Raw genomic sequence first — 18,654 nt, 5'->3', positions numbered from 1 at the left:
GGGAGTGAGGGCAAGACGAATATCATCGCGTTATTTGCAACTTTTTTTTTTAATTTTCCTTTGCATAATAATTTTCAATTTTATTAACAGTAGCAGTTAGCGAAGATAGTGAATGCTTCAATGTATCGATTTCTGGTTGCAGACGCTCATTCTCAGACTTCAAGTCCTTGAAATCCGAAACTATTGAATCGAGCTTCTCAGACAAGAAATTCTGAGACTCCACAACACTAATAATGACCCCAACTTCATCCCGAACTTGTTGCATCTGCTCAGCCACCGCGGCAGAGATAGTAGCATTAAGTTTATTGCTCATTGATGAGATAAACGATTTTTTATTTTTATGCATATCAGTGGTACATTTGTAAATGTCAGTACAATTGACTTATAGTTTCCTTATATTACATTTTGGTGGGGAAAGGGTTCCAATCAGCTTTTTACAGCCCTGTCCAAAATGTATTGCCCTCCCCGTTAATTTGTATCAGGCCGAATTAGCGCATGCGCGCCATATAAACGCCTCTTTCAATATGAGGAAATTATATTATTACCCAACAGTTTCTATTATTTATTCATGTTGGTTTTCTTACCTTTGGTCATAGTTAATATTCTGTATTACCTTAATTTCAGTGTTCTATTCAATTGTGTTTCGTAAATGTCTTTTGTTGTCCTTCTATTTTATTTCCATTCCGTACTTTTGCTGATGTTATTTTGTTCCCTGAAATGTAAAAGTTAGTTGTATGCAATGGTCTTTTTAGTCTTACCGATGTTCCATTTTGTATCTAAGATTTCCTTTTTCTTCCATCATCATACATATTACCAAAAGTTAGGTTATAACATAGAGCATTTATCCTGCAACGCTATCCTTGGACATTCTATGGTTCCTCACACCTTCTTGGCCTTGAATCTTCGATGACAATCCTTTACTTGAATAGTCTCATTTAATTTAGTTTTTTTTATCATGAAAATAAAATAAAATAAAATCAGATGTGAGTGATTTCGTTAAATTATATAATGTAAGGGTGCGCATTTAACACTAGAATGCCCAAGAAAGTAACAATATGTATACAATGGAAGGATTGCTTAGAATTCTGTGATCTTTATTTAACTCTTAATTTAACGTTATAAGCACTAATGCACTCTGCACTAGCTTTTAGTTAGTCTGTCAGTGACTTTCTTTCTTTCAATCATTTCGAGTGCTTTTGATCAATTTAGGTCTATACTAAGTTTTGGGCCTTCTAGTGTTGAGCACGCATCCAGGAAACAAAAAACTACTACATGTATTTCGTGAAGAAATACTAGGTGTGACTGTATGAAATGGTCCACGTGAACCGTTCTCTTCCAGAAACACACATCTCACACTCTTAGTTAGAAGGTGACATCTGTGTCCAAGTTGGAGAAATCTAAGTACATTCAAACCTTTCCCGATTTGAGAGTGTATTCACACCTGATTAATCAGTTTCGCCGTCATTGCCATTTGTAAACATTACCGATGCCGAACCGGATCGGAAAGGTTTGAAAGTTCCTAAACGATTCATAAGATATCAATTTACTCCTATTCCTGATAACACTAGTCCTCCTTTTTGAATTAAATTAATCAAGTTCAGGACGAATATGATATATTAACATTAATCCCAACTGGATCCAGATAATTCAAATTGGTGACCAATTCCAGGCATAAGAATGCTCGAAACCACCCAATGACCTATTGTCAATTTCAAGCACTATTAGTCCTGTCCACTCCGTGATCGATCCATACAACATAATAATTTTCATCTTTCACATTTATAAGCGAACGATCGATCTCGGTATGGTCCGACTTTGTTAATACGCGAAGTGTAAATTGACTCCCACCCCCATCCGCCAAGCGGGGGTACGCACCCTGTAGCTCATCATCCAAAGCCCAGGGGTAAATGTCAGTACAATTGACTGAACAAAAATAGGGGTTTTGTTTGGCTCGTCGAGCCACTACACCCACTATATTCCGACATTTAAGATTAACAGACGTAAAACAGGTCGAAAGATCATTCTTGTCGGTCTCAGGCTGATGACAAATTACACAGAACATTTCATCAGCCATACCATCCTGATCCATTACAATAATTAGTAATCTAGACGCAAGTACACAATAAACACAGATGACGATATATTTGATTACAACAATAAAAAAAATACTGAACGAAATGCCCACCAATATGGTAAAAAAAACAGGAGGGGAAAAAACCAACTAATTAAACTAATATTTATTGTTAGTGAAAATCGCCGAACTGCAAACAAATGACCAAAGCACGACAACCGGCACTGGCCAAATTGTCGACAAGATTAATGGAGCACACCTACCTTGATCAATCGCACAGCCAGAGGTGCGCCCAACCACCCACAACACCGCAAAAGAATCGCGCTGAACCTGTCGATAAAAAAACGTGAACCGGCAAGCCAGTTACCAGTATATCGGCCCCCTGAATCCACTTCCACCAAAGCCTCACTCGTAAAAAAGTACGCACCAACACGCTTACTTACACAAAGTGCAACGAATGTCTTTGCCGAAGAAGCAGAACCACTGCACCGGCACAATCCCAACCACTGCCACTCAGTAGATCTCAAGCTATCACTATTACTGTTGGTAGACAGCGTTAGCGAAGTGAGTCCCAGACACGCAATGTGTGTTGAGCGCCAGAAAAAACACAATGTACTAGCACCGGCAGCGTACGGATCGATATACCGAATCACTAATCCCGCATACCACTACACGATCGACACTAGGCGCATCAATTGCGGCGCTACCGGACAGGAGGGAAACAAACACAATGACTGATTAGAGTAATCCGATAGGGGCACTACCACACCTCCGATCACAAAATGGTCAATCGAAAATGATTCTTAGGACAAAATCCACAGAACTAAATTCGCCCAGCACACCGATTATCAGCCACCAATTCACAATCCTACAGCTCGCTCTGAACAAAAATACACTTAATAACAAGTTAAATATAAGTTGTCGTTTGAAAGTTTTAAATGAACACTTTTAATTTGGTTCCAAAAGTAGCTATAGAAAGCAGCAACTATTAATGTCAACAGTGTTGCCAGATGATGATAAATCCACTTCTGTACCGAATAACCAGTAACAACCGAAAAACGACGCACAATGAGTTAGAACAAATACATTCTACTCATTTTAACAAACTAATGATTTTCTCGGGTTTCAGGAAGTGCATTGATTCACAAAAATCTTACAGATTTGATGATTGCTGGTAAGAGTAATAATGACATTTTACAGTATTTCATTAATGAATCTCCGAATGCTGAAGAAAGTTCAATACTCATATAGACCATTTTGATAATGTCAATTAATCAATAACCAAACTAAGATAAACGTTGACGAATTTCAAAGTAACACTGAGAAAATACGAGCGTTTTATGTATCGTTGTATGGCTGGTATTCACTATCATCAACTGATCATAGATTGTTGGTACACGGAGTCACGATAATTAGGCACGCGATTTTTACTTTGGTATGCTTAGTGAAGAAATTCACGAGACTCGAAATAAAGGTATCCGGAAATTCAGAGAGCACCATGCCAGAAAATTCAGCTGAATCGTGAACATCGAAGACGTTTTTGAAAGGCTGCTGTTAACTTCAGACCCTATCTTGGCATTGTCGAATAAACAAAATAGGAGAATTTCAGAAGACTTACCCTAACAAGCAAAATATTTAGTTTTAGATAATAAAATAATTCATTGTTTCATTTATTCAATACATACCAAACCGCCATCAACTGTAGTCCTATACTTTATTTTGAATGCTAACGATACGATTATTGCGATAACGGAATCAAAAGTAATTGAATCAGTTATTTTGGTAATAAATTTGATAAAATTGTTCAGAAAAAAATTTATTTTCGGTTGTAGTTTTTGTGTGTTTCATTTCTCGAATGGACAATGTATGGAACACTTGTAGAACTAATTTGATACTATTAACTTGCTGAAGGAAGTAGGTTGACACGTTATGTCGTTTGAGAGCCATGCAATGTTCTTGAGTTTTTAAGGGCTGAGTTTTACGGTACAAGTGTAGGTTTTTTGTTATTTTGCTATTTAAATTATATTTTTTTGGAAACGGTGGAGAATATAGAAAAACCCACCTGACAATGTCTTCGAAATTTAGTTGAGAATATTGTGTGTAATGTTCAGAATGATTAATTGAATTTAGCGGTCGTGTTGTATTTTTTTTCTGACTGAAGAACAGCTGAAAATTGGAACGCTCGGAAATGCATACCTCTACTTGTTCAGCGAATATCTCGGCTTTGAAGGCTTGTATCAAAATCTACCGTTGCAAAGTCTAGATAATTTAGTTTAGATGCGATTAGTGCATAAAAACACATATATACGTTTTTGAAAGGCTGCTGTTAACTTCAGACCCTATCTTGGCATTGTCGAATAAACAAAATAAAAGAATTTCAGAAGACTTACCCTAACAAGCAAAATATTTAGTTTTAGATTATAAAATAATTCATTGTTTCATTTATTCAATACATACCAAACCGCCATCAACTGTAGTCCTATACTTTATTTTGAATGCTAACGATACGATTATTGCGATAACGGAATCAAAAGTAATTGAATCAGTTATTTTGGTAATAAATTTGATAAAATTGTTCAGAAAAAAATTTATTTTCGGTTGTAGTTTTTGTGTGTTTCATTTCTCGAATGGACAATGTATGGAACACTTGTAGAACTAATTTGATACTATTAACTTGCTGAAGGAAGTAGGTTGACACGTTATGTCGTTTGAGAGCCAAGCAATGTTCTTGAGTTTTTAAGGGCTGAGTTTTACGGTACAAGTGTAGGTTTTTTGTTATTTTGCTATTTAAATTATATTTTTTTGGAAACGGTGGAGAATATAGAAAAACCCACCTGACCTGAAAATATTGTGTGTAATTTTCAGAATGAATAATTGAATTTAGCGGTCGTGTTGTATTTTTTTTCTGACTGTAGAACAGCTGAAAATTGGAACGCTCGGAAATGCATACCTCTACTTGTTCATCGAATATCTCGGCTTTGAAGGCTTGTATCATAAATCTACCGTTGCAAAGTTTAGATAATTTAGTTTAGATGCGATTAGTGCATAAAAACATATATGTTATCGCGATAAAAATAAAGACTTGTATTTTTCTGTGACACAAAGTCAGTTTAATAGGATCCGCCCTTTTTTTTCGCATTGGTTTTCTGATAGCATTCTGAAAAAGAAGAGAGAAATAAAATTGGCTCGATAAGGCTGCCAATCACACAGCCATTAAAACGTTGTGAAAGTTGAAGATCTTTTCATTGTACATTGGAATCCATGTAATGTCCAACCCATACGATAGATTAATGTGATAAAACTTCTCATCAAAATAATAAAATGTATGCTGGCAACCCGGTACAGTTTGCTCATATACGAGAGAAATACGATGCGTAAAGGGAATTGAGCGAGCCACCTGGTCGATTTAAAACTCTACACGTGACCCTTAGTCCTCAGACCTTAAAGGTATTTTTAAGACTAATTTAAATAAGTTAAAAAATAACACCGTTCCAATTTTCTCTTCAAATTTTACTTATATTATGACCTTTTAGGAACTGCATAGGATACATTTTTATCGATCGACATCTACATAATGAATTTTGATATTTAAAGTTTGACTAGTTTTGATGAAAAAACTATCAACTTTACTTATATTATGACCTTTTAGGAACTGCATAGGATACATTTTTATCGATCGACATCTACATAATGAATTTTGATATTTAAAGTTTGACTAGTTTTGATGAAAAAACTATCAACTTTTTACTTGTAGCTCATATGAAAAAGCTTGGTTCAGCAAAATTGTGCGCAATAATTAGTTGAACAATTCTTCTGAAGACACTTTTCCATAAAATGTTTTACAAACAAGGTAGAAAAAAATAAGTGATATTTCAGGAGCCACCCTACTTTTATTCGGGAAAATAATGTAACTCGTTCAAATGAAAAGCTAGAGAGATGCTATTTTCAGCAAAGTTGCTCCGAAAGAAAAAAGTTAGATTTCAGACTTAAATTTAAATACGGACCACTCTAATAACTTTTTTCATCAAAAGGAGCACCATTTGATTACAAACAACTTTTGTGAAGACGCCAACTACAAAAAAATAATATTTAATAGTGAAAATATTTTTGTCAGGCTAATTTCCCGTTTCGGACCATAGTACAGTGATTGCAATGTATTTCTACATGAGAAAAACAAAATACGAGACATCTACTCTCCAAATCCATTCTTAAAATACCCATAACATTATATTCAACAGAATGAGAAAATTCATTGTTTACTAAATTCGAACTAGTACCAAAGATAAACTCAAGATTACAATGTCCCATATGATCCATTTATAAGTTAAGTTTATAAGTTATCGTTCAACAAAATGTTTTGCATGATTAAAAGCATCATTCGAATAACATTTTGTGATTTTTTCGTGAAAACATTGAGAAATAAGTCGGTGAAGAGTCATTTTTTTTAACGCTTCTTAAAAATCATGATTTGCGTTGTCCACTGTATCTCAGCGCAGACTAATCAGAAGTGAACAAATGAACGCAGCATAGTTAGAGTAGAAATTTTTCTAGACCCCAACGTTTCTGTCTGATTTTTTATTTTATTTTATTATTGGTGGTTGTTCAAAGTGAAAACCACGCTTTTTCACGAACAAATCCGCCATTTTGTAGCTGTTAAACCTTCTCAAAGTAACAAACAATGAAAAGGAAAACGTTGGAGTTTGGTTTTTTCTATGAAAAAAATTATTTCTCCAGGGAGCCCGCAGAGTCTAACATTTTCAAAAAATCAATTTTCGAGATATGATTTTTTTCAAATTTCGCGTTTTTGAAAAAAGGTCTTTTTTCAACAACCTATAAATGAAATGTGCGTCTTTTTTTTTAGCTTTCAAATAAGCGATCGCAAATTATTAAACTTTGGTCACTCTTTAATTTTTTTTTCTCATTTTGAAAATATGAAGTTTGTTTTCGAGCAATGAAAGAATGCATGTGCTCAGTCATAGCCGAAGCAGAAAAAAAGTCAACTCCGGAGAGATCGGATCTGTCGGATCGGCATAATGCGGATAGCCTTTTAAGCCCGTATCCGAGCGAATTGCGCTGCGGCACGCTCTGTGCGTGCGGGTCGTAATTGAAAAATTCACTGCTCCGAAAGTATTGATCTTTACACTATGAAATTTTGCCAAGATTGAGTTAAACCCCTAAGGTTTCTTTTCTTCAAAAAAAAAGAAAAAAAATAGGCCCAAGTTTGATATTTATTTTTATTTGTTTATTATTTTTTAACATTTTTCATTATATTAACTTTAGAGGGTGTTTTATGGAACCGCTTATTTGAAAGCTAAGGAAAAGACGCAAATTTCATGTCTTGGACGAATTTTTGTAACTTTATATTTCAAAAAATCATATCTCGAAAATTTCACGTACCATATTGAAATAAAAAAATACGTGTCGAATAATTTCGAGTTCTTACCGAAAAAAATGGTAAGATGAAAAAAAAATTTTTTTTTGGGTGGCTGATTTTGCGTGGAATGCTCCATATATAAAAATGGATGTAAGTTTGTGTGTTTGTAACGCCATAACTTCGGAACTACTGAACGAATCGCCACCAAACTTGGCACAGGTACTTCTTGCATTTCAGAGATGGTTTAAGCAGTACTTTTATAGGAGAGAGAGCGTAGCAAGTATCATAAACAAGGGGGAATCATGGAAAAATTACTATAACTTGACAGGAATCGATACGTTTTGATATGACTATACGGGGGGTAGACGTAGAAAGTGCCTCTAAAAAGGGGGGTGTAATGTTTAAAACTGCATAACTCCGAAACTACTGAACGGATTGCCACCAAACTTGGCATATGTACTTCTTGCTCTTCAGAGATGGTCATAAGCGTATTTTTATGGGGGAGGGAGCGTAACAAGTATCTTTAACAGCCCCCCCCTTTTTTGACTCTGGTTTTCCGTTCTCTGCGACTGCTGATAGAGACTACATCAATGCAAAGCTCGGAAGCTAAATTCACTAGTCCTGACATGAATCCGTTGAACGTCGTCAAGTTGACGTTCGTATACGCTTGATTGAACGTCCCCCCTGCATCTTCAATGAAGCGAGCAATTTATCAACTAATTCTTGAAGTAACTTAGATTCGATAAATGGGTTTGTTCTTTGGCCAACACAATGTGATCAACGAGATTTTGTATCGCCAGTCCGTAGCAGACAATGGAACTCAGATTTTCTGATTTTGGCGGTGGAACGTTTCGTACTTCGTAGAGAACAGATCAGAATCTCGGGTCTACCGTAGAGCTTTTGTAATGTATCCATCATGTACGGCACGTACGCTAGTAAAAGTAGGCGACTCCTTACTGCTTCCAGTGCGGCACCTCCTAAACAACTCTGTAATCTGGCTATATTCTCGGCGTCGGTGTATCCACAAACATCCGTTGTATTCTTAAAAGAACTGTAAAAGATAGACTACTCGCGAGGATCCCCGTTGAACTTCGGTAATTCACGCGGCATAACCTGCCTAGCTTCCAACTGAGCACTGTTCGACCCTACGCTAACTGGAACATCGTGTCTATTTCCATAGACTCTCAACGATGACAACAACAGACGGTACTGAGGCCGGTCTTACTGCAGAAACGGACACACTTGTTGGTGGATAATAATTCAAAACAGGATATTCGGGTAGCCATGGAACTCCGGAAACTGCCAAACCGGGAATCGAAGGATGCTGCACAGTAGAAGTGATTGTGGACAAACCAGGAATCGGGCAGCTGCGATGAAGACACTGGATTCAAAACGGGAAATTCGGGTAACCATGGAACTCCGGAATCTGCCAAACCAGAAATCGAAGGATGCTGCACAGTAGAAGTGATTACTGTATTTCCAGAAGAGACTACTCCTGAGTTATTTACGTTTCTTTTATACAAATGCAATGAAAGCATTGGCGGAATCGTTCGGATTACTTCTCCGGCATTTATTCGTGAACACGAACAGATTGCACGAAGAAGAGTATCCGTAATGCTGGGCGGAATCGATTTTGAAATTATTGGTACAGATTAGAGATGGGCAATTCGTTCGCGAACGGTTCAAAAGAACTAGTACTAATAAGAAAGTTTCGTCACGAAACCTCAGTTCTATTTCGAGGGACCTTTTTTTCCTCGCTTAAGCTTACAAAAGTGAGTTCTCGTTCAGTCTTTGAACAAACAAACCAACTATGAAAAGAACGAACGAACGGCTCTGGAGAACTAGTTCTTTCAACAGAACTCTGCATCACTGGACGGTTCTTTAAAATGAACTGTTTTGCCCATCTCTAGTACAGATACGGGTATTAACGAAGCGCTCGTCGACATTACAGCAGCGGTCGTGATCGAACTGCTACCAGCAGGGATCACTAAACTAGAAACTACTCGAATCGAATGCGGATTTGCTGTAGGTTTGCCCGGTGTTGATACAAACGATTCGGTACTAACACTTCCACCAGACACTGGAATTCCAGGATTGGGTTTAAGTAAATTCGGATTGGTCACAGTAAAAACGTTCCAGACAAATGTCAGATCTGAGCTAGTTAATGATAATAAAACATTTCAAGAATGTTTTGTCAAGTTTTGAAGTCAATCGAAGTAGAAATCTTGGGCCTGTGCGCCGAGCTCTTGTTTCTTCTAAGAATGAGATATCCATAGATAAAGGTCCATAACTTCCAGAGTTTGGTTCGAAAAGGCTTAAAAATTTCATAGAATATAGAATATATATATATATATATATATATATATATATATATATATATATATATATATATATATATATATATATATATATATATATATATATATTATATATATATATATATATATATATATATATTTATATATATATATATATATATATATATATATATATATATATATATATATATATATATATATATATATATATATATATATATATATATATATATATATATATATATATATATATATATATATATATATATATATATGTATATATATATATATATATATATATATATATATATATATATATATATATATATATATATATATATATATATATATATATATATATATATATATATATATATATATATATATATATATATATATGTATGTATACCTAACCTATAGCTCTGGATATTGCAAGCAATCCGTTTACACGACACAATCCCTTCCAATTGACTACAACACCACCTAATTTTTCGATTCTGATTTTTTCGTTCTAAAAACATTGAAAAAATGTTACTCTTTTGATCTACATTAAGATATTATGGGACAAACCTCAACCGACGGAACATGTGGTGAAACTATTTGGCATAATTTACCCTCGGAAACCAACAAAGCTTGTGAGTCACCAACCCATCCGAAGAAAATTTTTTTTTCCTTAGTGCGATTAATGCAGACCAAAGCGGTTGTCCCACTGTATATAGACTGCAAATATAACGAAAATTATAACTTATTATTTATTTATAATAAAAACTTACGTGTTTGTCGGATTTAACTATGAAATCTTCATCAGTTTTTAGAAATGCTTCCCTTATTGCTGCTTGAATATTGCTGGGGTAATTTGAACTGTTCGCAATGTTGTAAGCAATATGAGCAGCTGCATATATAGCGGCATCTTGCCCTCCATGACCATCGAACACCCCATAAAAACTAGTTGGTTGTGTATCACTCAATCCAAACATTCCATTGAAGTCGCTAATGCACGTATGCCTATCTTCCATTCTACGACGACTGTTTTTAATTGCCTTGACATAGAACGGTGGAGTGTGATTTAGAGTCGATGAAGAACTTTTTGATACGATCTCGTTCAATTTCACGTTATCCAGTAGACCTTCGCACACAGTGTTTGCATGACTTACTACAACTGTACTTAGTTTCAGTGGATTGAACACTAAAATATAAATAACATTAAGATAATTAACCACAATTTGTGCCGAATTTACAAAAGTGGACAACAGTTTGTATATTTGAGGAAGTCTTGCATTTCGGATGATTTAATGTCGACAAAATATGCAAACATTCTGCCACGTCGTGTTGGTAGTGTACAATAATGACAGAAGAAAGAACAAATTTTAGGACGTAAACAGAAATTATTGTTGAGGCTTCCTAAAAACTCGGATAACACTCCACCTGCATAAATTCGACAAAAATTACAGAATTTACCTTGTCCATCGAAACCACATTGCTTTGAATTTCTTCCACAGGATTTTCTTGTTTCTATGAGAACTGCATTGGCAATGGGCACGAGTAAAATTTGTGGACATTTCCTAAAAAAATAAAGTTTTAATGTACATTCGTCGTAGTAAATAAAAGGTTTGCCATGTTATTATCAATTTAATAGTCTGTCTGAGTTGTTCAGTTCTCAGAGTTCTCAGAGAGAGTGCGAGAAGCTGACATAAGTTGGTAGCTGATATGAGTATGCCCAAAACGAGAAATGTTAAGCACTCCGATTTTGATGAAACTTTTCATTATGACAAAAAAATGATTTGTACGAATTGAGATGAGTTTGTGGGAAAGTTCCACGAGACAAAAAATAAAAGACGAGTGCGGCATACTATCTAACTTGTTTATTCGAGTTCTCATTTGTAAGTGGGCAATTCCAGTTTTCTTCTTATTCATTGCTAAACGTCAAGGGGTGCTCGAATGCGTTTTACTGTGTAATCATTAAGAGCGTCACCACATAATCCCTCCCAGTTACACCAGAAACCTGACCTTGTGTCCTGATGGTGTAACTTTGGTATTCAGAGCTGGTTTTGAAATTTCTTCATAGCAAATGAACGCTGGTTTGATTCGGTCGATTGAGATTCGCTGAACTTTGGAGTTGATGAAAACACCCAGGTACTTTGCATGCCGTTGAAGGGTCCCTCATACGATTGAACCAAGGGTTTCTTAACTGCATCGATCCTGAAGAAGACGTGGGTACACGTTGGAAGTTTATGGCTCAAAAAGATGGTTGGTTCAGCGTGGTGGTTTGGAGGTGTTTTAGCTTACCCATTTTATTGCGCAATTTTTCTGCAAACTCACTCCTGCTAGTCTGTTGGCTTGTCGCTTCGAAGTAATCGCCGGGTAGTCGCAATGCCTGTTCATAAACGAGTTCTGATACTGAGCAACCGAAATCCGTTCGAAAGGCTGCAAGCAATCCTAGCATTATCATAGGAAGTTGGTCGTTCCAATGCTTTGCATAGACGACCATAATTGCAGCTTCAAGGATATGGTGAAATCGTTCAACTAAACCATTCGCTTGTGGGTGATACGTTGTTGTGCGAATATGCTGTGCGCCCATTGTTTCTCTGAAGAGTTCGGACTCGAATTGCTTACCTTGGTCGATAATGACGGTCTCGGGTACGCAAAATCGTGATATCCACATCGAACACAAGGTGTGTGCAACGGTTTCGGCCAACATGTCGTGCATAGGAGCCACATCAGGCCAGCGAGAGGAACGGTCAACCATCATCAGCAAATAACGATAACCATTTGATGGTGGAATCGATGTTGACGATGTCAACATGAACATGACGAAAGCGACTATCTGGTAAGGGGAAATTTGCCAAAGGAGTTTTAGTGTAACGTTGAACTTAAGAACGTTAGTTAGCTCTCAACTACTGAAGAGAGAAGTCACAAATTGGATCGGATATCGATAGCAAAGTAGTATTTAATAGCCAAGTGCAATTACCCCGGTCTATCGGGTTTCGGGTCCGTCGTGTTCTCATCTGGTTTAGACTATCCGAGATGAATCCGCCAGAACGCCGTGAAAACACTTTCCGCATCGAGTATATTGGTATGCCACGTAGACAAAATCTCGAAGAAATCAATAAAATTTGTTTCCTTATAGTTTCCTTACATTACATTTTGGTGGGGAAAGGGTTTCAATCAGCTTTTTACAGCCCTGTCCAAAACGTATTGCCCTCCCCGTTAATTTTTATCAGGCCGAATTAGCGCATGCGCGCCATATGAACGCCTCTTTCAATATGAGGAAATTATATTATTACCCAACAGTTTCAATTATTTATTCATGTTGGTTTTCTTACCTTTGGTCATAGTTTATATTCTGTTTTACCTTAATTCCAGTGTTCTATTCAATTGTGTTTCGTAAGTGTCTTTTGTTGTCCTTCTATTTTATTTCCATTCCGTACTTTTGCTGATGTTATTTTATTCCCTGAAATGTAATAGTTAGTTGTATGCAGTGGTGTTTTTATTCTTACCGATGTTCCATTTTGTATCTAAGATTTCCTAAGAGTGTTAATTAAATTATTTTCCAATTTTTCAGCTCCACATCTATCATATTTGTTCCTGCTTTTCTTGATTATCTTATACTTTATTCCGGATTTCTTGTTCATGCTCAGTCATCCATTTCCGAAAAAAAAGAGAGACAAAAAAGGATTAGTGTTTTTTTAATGACATCTTTGTACGGCCGGTCATGATGGTTTGACGGAAAAAAACTGAGAACATGCATTTTTGTTTAAATTATATTGACACTTGGGTCCCATAAGTATTGCTACAGCATGTTCACTTTTAGTTGTCTTCGGTTGATCCTTGACAGTGTTACCATCCGCTCAGGCACTTTTGAGCATCTGGTGTACACTGACCCACAATTGAAATGCATCACTACCAATTTGGTACAACGCACTCAAAGGCACGGTAAAATGTATACTGTATATACACACAAAAACACATACATACACACACAGTCACACACATACACATACCCACATGTATTCCACACGCAAGCATTACAACATTGAGTTACTATTTCTACTCTGATAGAACCTAACTAAAACTAGTGTGCTAATAGTCATCTCATTAGTAGAGTCACCATGTTATTTTAGCGATCACTCGACTTTTAATAAATGAATTGTGATAAATACAAAGTCTTTACCTCGTCTCTAAGAAGCAATAACGCATAGCAGTAGTTCGGAAGTGGTTCAATGCTGCTGTTTTAGCGAAGCAAAATGCTCCAAATTTCATGTTACTTCTGAAATTAATCTATCAAACAGAGATAACAGAGTTCACTATAACTAACGGTTCTCGTATATGAAATGACTAATGGATTTGAGATGAATGGAGGTACCGTTACCCAATTTCTATCTCTTCTAATAATCGATCGTTAGTCCTGAGCTGAAACGGTGGCCTTTATTACCATTCTTGCATGCACTTACTCTTACATTTCACTTACACATCATCTCACCCATCAGGTCCCAAACGATACAACCTCACAATACAAACTGGATGAACATCGTTTGACAGCTATCAGTGGTTTGTCCATTGGTTAAGTCATTATTATTCCGTTCTATTTTACAATATTCTATCTCATTCCACAGTAATCCATTGTACACAAACCACCAATAAACGTCAAATATGGACTCGATTCACCGTTCACCTGTTGTCATCGTGTGAAACCCAATTGGGATACGTTCACTCCACTTAACTTTCACTTCACACTGGTAATAGGGACCGGTAGTATGAAAATAAAACATAAAAAGAGCTCAGTTAAGCCCTACCGGCCTCTCCAACCCCGGATGTTGGAGCGTAATGCAATCAACATCTTATTCACTCACAATCGAAAGGTATCACCATATACGGTTTGATACAACGCATACATACATACATGTATAAATATATACAGGCACCAAGGCATACTGACGTACACACATATATACATACATACACACACATGTGTACATACATATACATATATACAAATATGTATTTCACACGCAAATATTGTAACATTGATAAAATAGTAAATTCTAATAGATAATAATTCTAATAGGTAAATTCTAATAGATTTTAACTAAATTCATTGTGCCAATAGTTATTTCATTAATAGTCACCATATTATTCTACCGATTACTCGACTTTCAATATATGAATTGTGATGAAATCAAATACAAAATCTTTGCTTCATCTCTGATAAGCAATACCGCATAAAAGTAGTACAGAAAATATACGATATCGCTGTTATAGCGACGCGAAATACTCCTAACCTCATCTCATTCTCGAAGTCAATCTATCGAACAGACACAACAGATCTCGCTCTAACCAATGGGTTTCATATATGAAATGACTATGGGGGTGCCGTCACCCATTTTCTATCTCTTTTATTGGTCGATAAGGGCCGGTAGTATGAAAATGAAACATAAAAACCTGTTTTAATCCACCTAGTGGTGTAATGATGCCTTTCTCATATCAATCATACTATCATATATAATACTGTGGTATTCTTCAAAATAATTCTCTGCGATTCTTGAAAGAATAACCGAAATCGGTTTGTTTGACCGTCTACTGATAAAAACTATCAATCGGTAAAGATTTGAGGTCGATTTAGAATTTTTTTGAAGGTTTTTCCCCATTTTCAGTGATGGTATACAATTTTTAACACACTTTACCCTATATTTCCGGATCCGCATGAAATTTAGGAATTACGCATGGGACCACAGGACCTTTCATTTGAATCTAAGTTTATGAAAATCGGTCGCGCCATCTATGAGAAAAATTAGAACACATATTTTCATTTTTTTGCACATTTTACCCCATAACTCCCGAACCGGAAATCGGATCCAAATAATATTCAGGAATTTTATATGGGGCCACAAGACCTTTCATTTGAACCTAAGTTTGTAAAAATCGGTTCAGCCATCTCTGAGAAAAAAGTTAGTGCACTAATTTTTACAATTTTTTGCACATTTTACCCCATAATTCCGGAACCGGATGTCGGATACAAACAATATTCAGGAATTTTGTATGGGACCTCAAGACATTTCATTTGAACCTAAGTTTGTGAAAATCGGTTCAGCCATCTCTGAGAAAAAAGTTATTGCACTTATTTTAACAATTTTTTGCACATTTTACCCCATAATTCCGGAACCGGATGTCGGATACAAATAATATTCAGGAATTTTGTATGGGACCTCAAGACATTTCATTTGAACCTAAGTTTGTGAAAATCGGTTCAGCCATCTCTGAGAAAAGTTAGTGCATTTATTTTCACAATTTTTTGCACATTTTACCCCATAATTCCGGAACCGGAAGTCGGATCCAAATAATATTCAGGAATTTTGTATGGGACCACAAGACCTTTCATTTGAATCTAAGTTTGTGAAAATCGGTTCAGCCATCTCCGAGAAAAGTTAGTGCAAAAAAACGTTACATACACACATACGCACATACACACACACATACACACACAGACATTTTGCGTACTCGACGAACTGAGTCGAATGGTATATGACACTCGGCCCTCCGGGCCTCGGTTCAAAAGTCTGTTTTCACAGTGATTGCATAACCTTTCTATATGAGAAAGGCAAAAAGAGCTCAGTTAAGCCCTACCGGCCTCTCCAACCCCGGATGTTGGAGCGTATTGCAATCAACATCTTATTCAAATCGTTTCATGCCTCACTCAATAAACTCAATAATTAAACTAAAAATTATAACATATTTATATTAAATTGTAACAATAATTAATCGTATCTGATGATGTTTGCAATACCGTCAAGCCCATCAACCACGGGAGGGAAGAAATCAATAAAATATGTTGATGAAAAAGTAAACCAATGCATTGATCTCGAAACTGCCAAGAAAGTGGTAGAACAACATGACAACAAAAACGAAATAATATATGACAAGACCAAAACCAAACTTCGATTAAGGTTGGAAGATGGTACCGGAGAAGTGAAAATTCATGATCTGACACACGGCTACGAAACCGTCCAAAACGGACTAAAGACCCAAAGGATCAGATTCGGAGATGGAAGCAATAAACTCGCAATGAACTACAACACTTACAACCTTGCCACAATTAACATATGTGCCATATCTAATCAATCGCTAACATCCAAATACTAGAGCTCGATATTGTATTTCTTCAAGAAGTAGCAGTGTCCGATCTTCAAATTCCCGGTTTTAATGTTATAACTAATGTGGATCACACTAAGAGGAGTACTGCGATTGAAATGAAGTATCATATTCGTTTTTCTCACATTGAGAAGAGTATTAACTCAGGACTAATCGCTTTAAGAATCAACGGATGCATCAACCTTTGCAACGTCTATGCTCCTTCTGGAAGTCTAATGCGTATGCAGCGTGTACGTTTTTTTTAACGTGACCATTGCATACTACTTTCGACAATCAACCTCACAGATCATACTGGCTGGAGATTTCAACTCAGTAATCCATGCCCAAGACTCTTCTGGAGAAACAACTACAGTAACGCTTCGAAAAATACGGTACAGCAACGGCAGCTTCGCGATGCATGGGAAAAAACGAACGGTAGTAGACCGGGCATACGTATATAGTGCATAATTCTATCTCCCGGATCGATCGTCTATACGTAAGGGCAAACCGCACTACTCAACTAAGAACATCACATACACATGCATGCTCGTTTACTATCCACAAAGCACTCACCGTTCGTTCGTATGTGCCTACCGACTTTGGGAAAGGAACACGGACGAGGTTTCTGGTCCCTCAGACCACACGTTCTAATACAGGAGAACATGATGCAATTTCAAACCAAAGGGAATTACTGGATCCGTAAAAAAGGCACTACCCACCTTGAACTCTATGGTGGGTCGAATTAGCCAAACCATCAAAGAATTTTTCCGTTGGAAGACTAAAGAAGCATATGACGAATTTCATCAAGCTCATCAGGAGCTATACTCTCAGCTTTCATGATGAGCGTATGATGAGTACTATCAAAACGCATCCATGCTAACTACCATAAACAAACTTAAAGCTAAAATGATTCTACTACAAAAAAAACACACAAATATATGTTTGTTCGGATTAACGAGGCTCGTATCGAAGGAGAACCACTTTCAACATTTCAGAGCGGCGAGAGTCTAAAGAGAATAACTATAATCGAAAATTTGGATTCGGGACCAAATCACACAATCGAAGACACGAACGATATCAACGATCATGTGACCAGTTACTATCGAAACCTCTACGCTGAAGAGCAGACCCGAGAGATACCTAGGTTTCGTTGTGAGAGAGTTGTGCCCCTGGATTGTGAAATAAACAATCGAATTATGGAACATATTACCACTGTCGATAAATACACAGCACAAATAATTGGGCGCATCCAAAAAGTCTCTTGGACCAGACGGACTATTTCAAGAATTGTATACCAGTGCTTTTGATATTATCCATAGGGAACTAAACTTGCTTCTCAACGAAATTCTATCAGGTGAAATTCCAAGTAATTTCGTTGATGGCATAATTGATCTGACTAAAAAAAGAACACTGATAACATTATCAAGGGATACTGGCCTATATGGTTGCTAAACTACGATTATAAATTATTCTCACGAATTCTCACTGCACGGCTCGATCGAATTCTTCTTATACACACAATATACTCAGTTCTTCACAAAAATGCTTTAACGGTGAGAGGAACATATACCAAGCTACTCTTGCCCTTAAAAGCGAGATAGCAGAACTTCATGCGGAAAGAAGAACAGGGAAGATGATAAGCTTGATCACGCCTCGGACTAAATGAGGAACTAATTAAACTTCTCTCACAAATTGGAACCCAATCTACTTTTCGGTTTCTAATCAACTGTCACCTGTCAACTGTCACCACCATTTCCAATTTAGAA

The 18,654-nt window shown here is 36.5% G+C and overlaps 1 protein-coding gene across 6 annotated transcripts in view; it reads right to left on the bottom strand.

Annotated features, from left to right (window-relative positions):
* The window catches only part of LOC131432714 (uncharacterized), a 757,541-nt gene that overhangs the window by 705,849 nt on the left and 33,038 nt on the right, over positions 1-18,654 (bottom strand). For 3 of the 6 annotated variants that reach the window (XM_058599174.1, XM_058599177.1, XM_058599178.1), the window contains exons 2-5: positions 11,222-11,325; positions 10,537-10,949; positions 10,334-10,483; positions 10,178-10,274 (exon numbers count right to left, since the gene is read on the bottom strand). The exons of 1 other annotated variant lie outside the window; for it this stretch is intronic. In XM_058599174.1, coding sequence (XP_058455157.1) covers positions 10,178-10,274; positions 10,334-10,483; positions 10,537-10,949; positions 11,222-11,325 — 764 coding nt within the window. Of the gene's footprint in view, positions 1-10,177; positions 10,275-10,333; positions 10,484-10,536; positions 10,950-11,221; positions 11,326-13,260; positions 13,287-18,654 lie in introns of those variants that run through there. 2 more of the 6 variants (XM_058599175.1, XM_058599176.1) reach the window with 2 other exon arrangements.

Source organism: Malaya genurostris, chromosome 2 (genome assembly GCF_030247185.1).
Source record: "Malaya genurostris strain Urasoe2022 chromosome 2, Malgen_1.1, whole genome shotgun sequence".
In the NCBI taxonomy this organism is placed as follows: domain Eukaryota; kingdom Metazoa; phylum Arthropoda; class Insecta; order Diptera; family Culicidae; genus Malaya; species Malaya genurostris.
The sequence above is the reverse complement of the archived record's forward strand: the minus strand, read 5'-3'. Positions and strand labels throughout refer to the sequence as shown.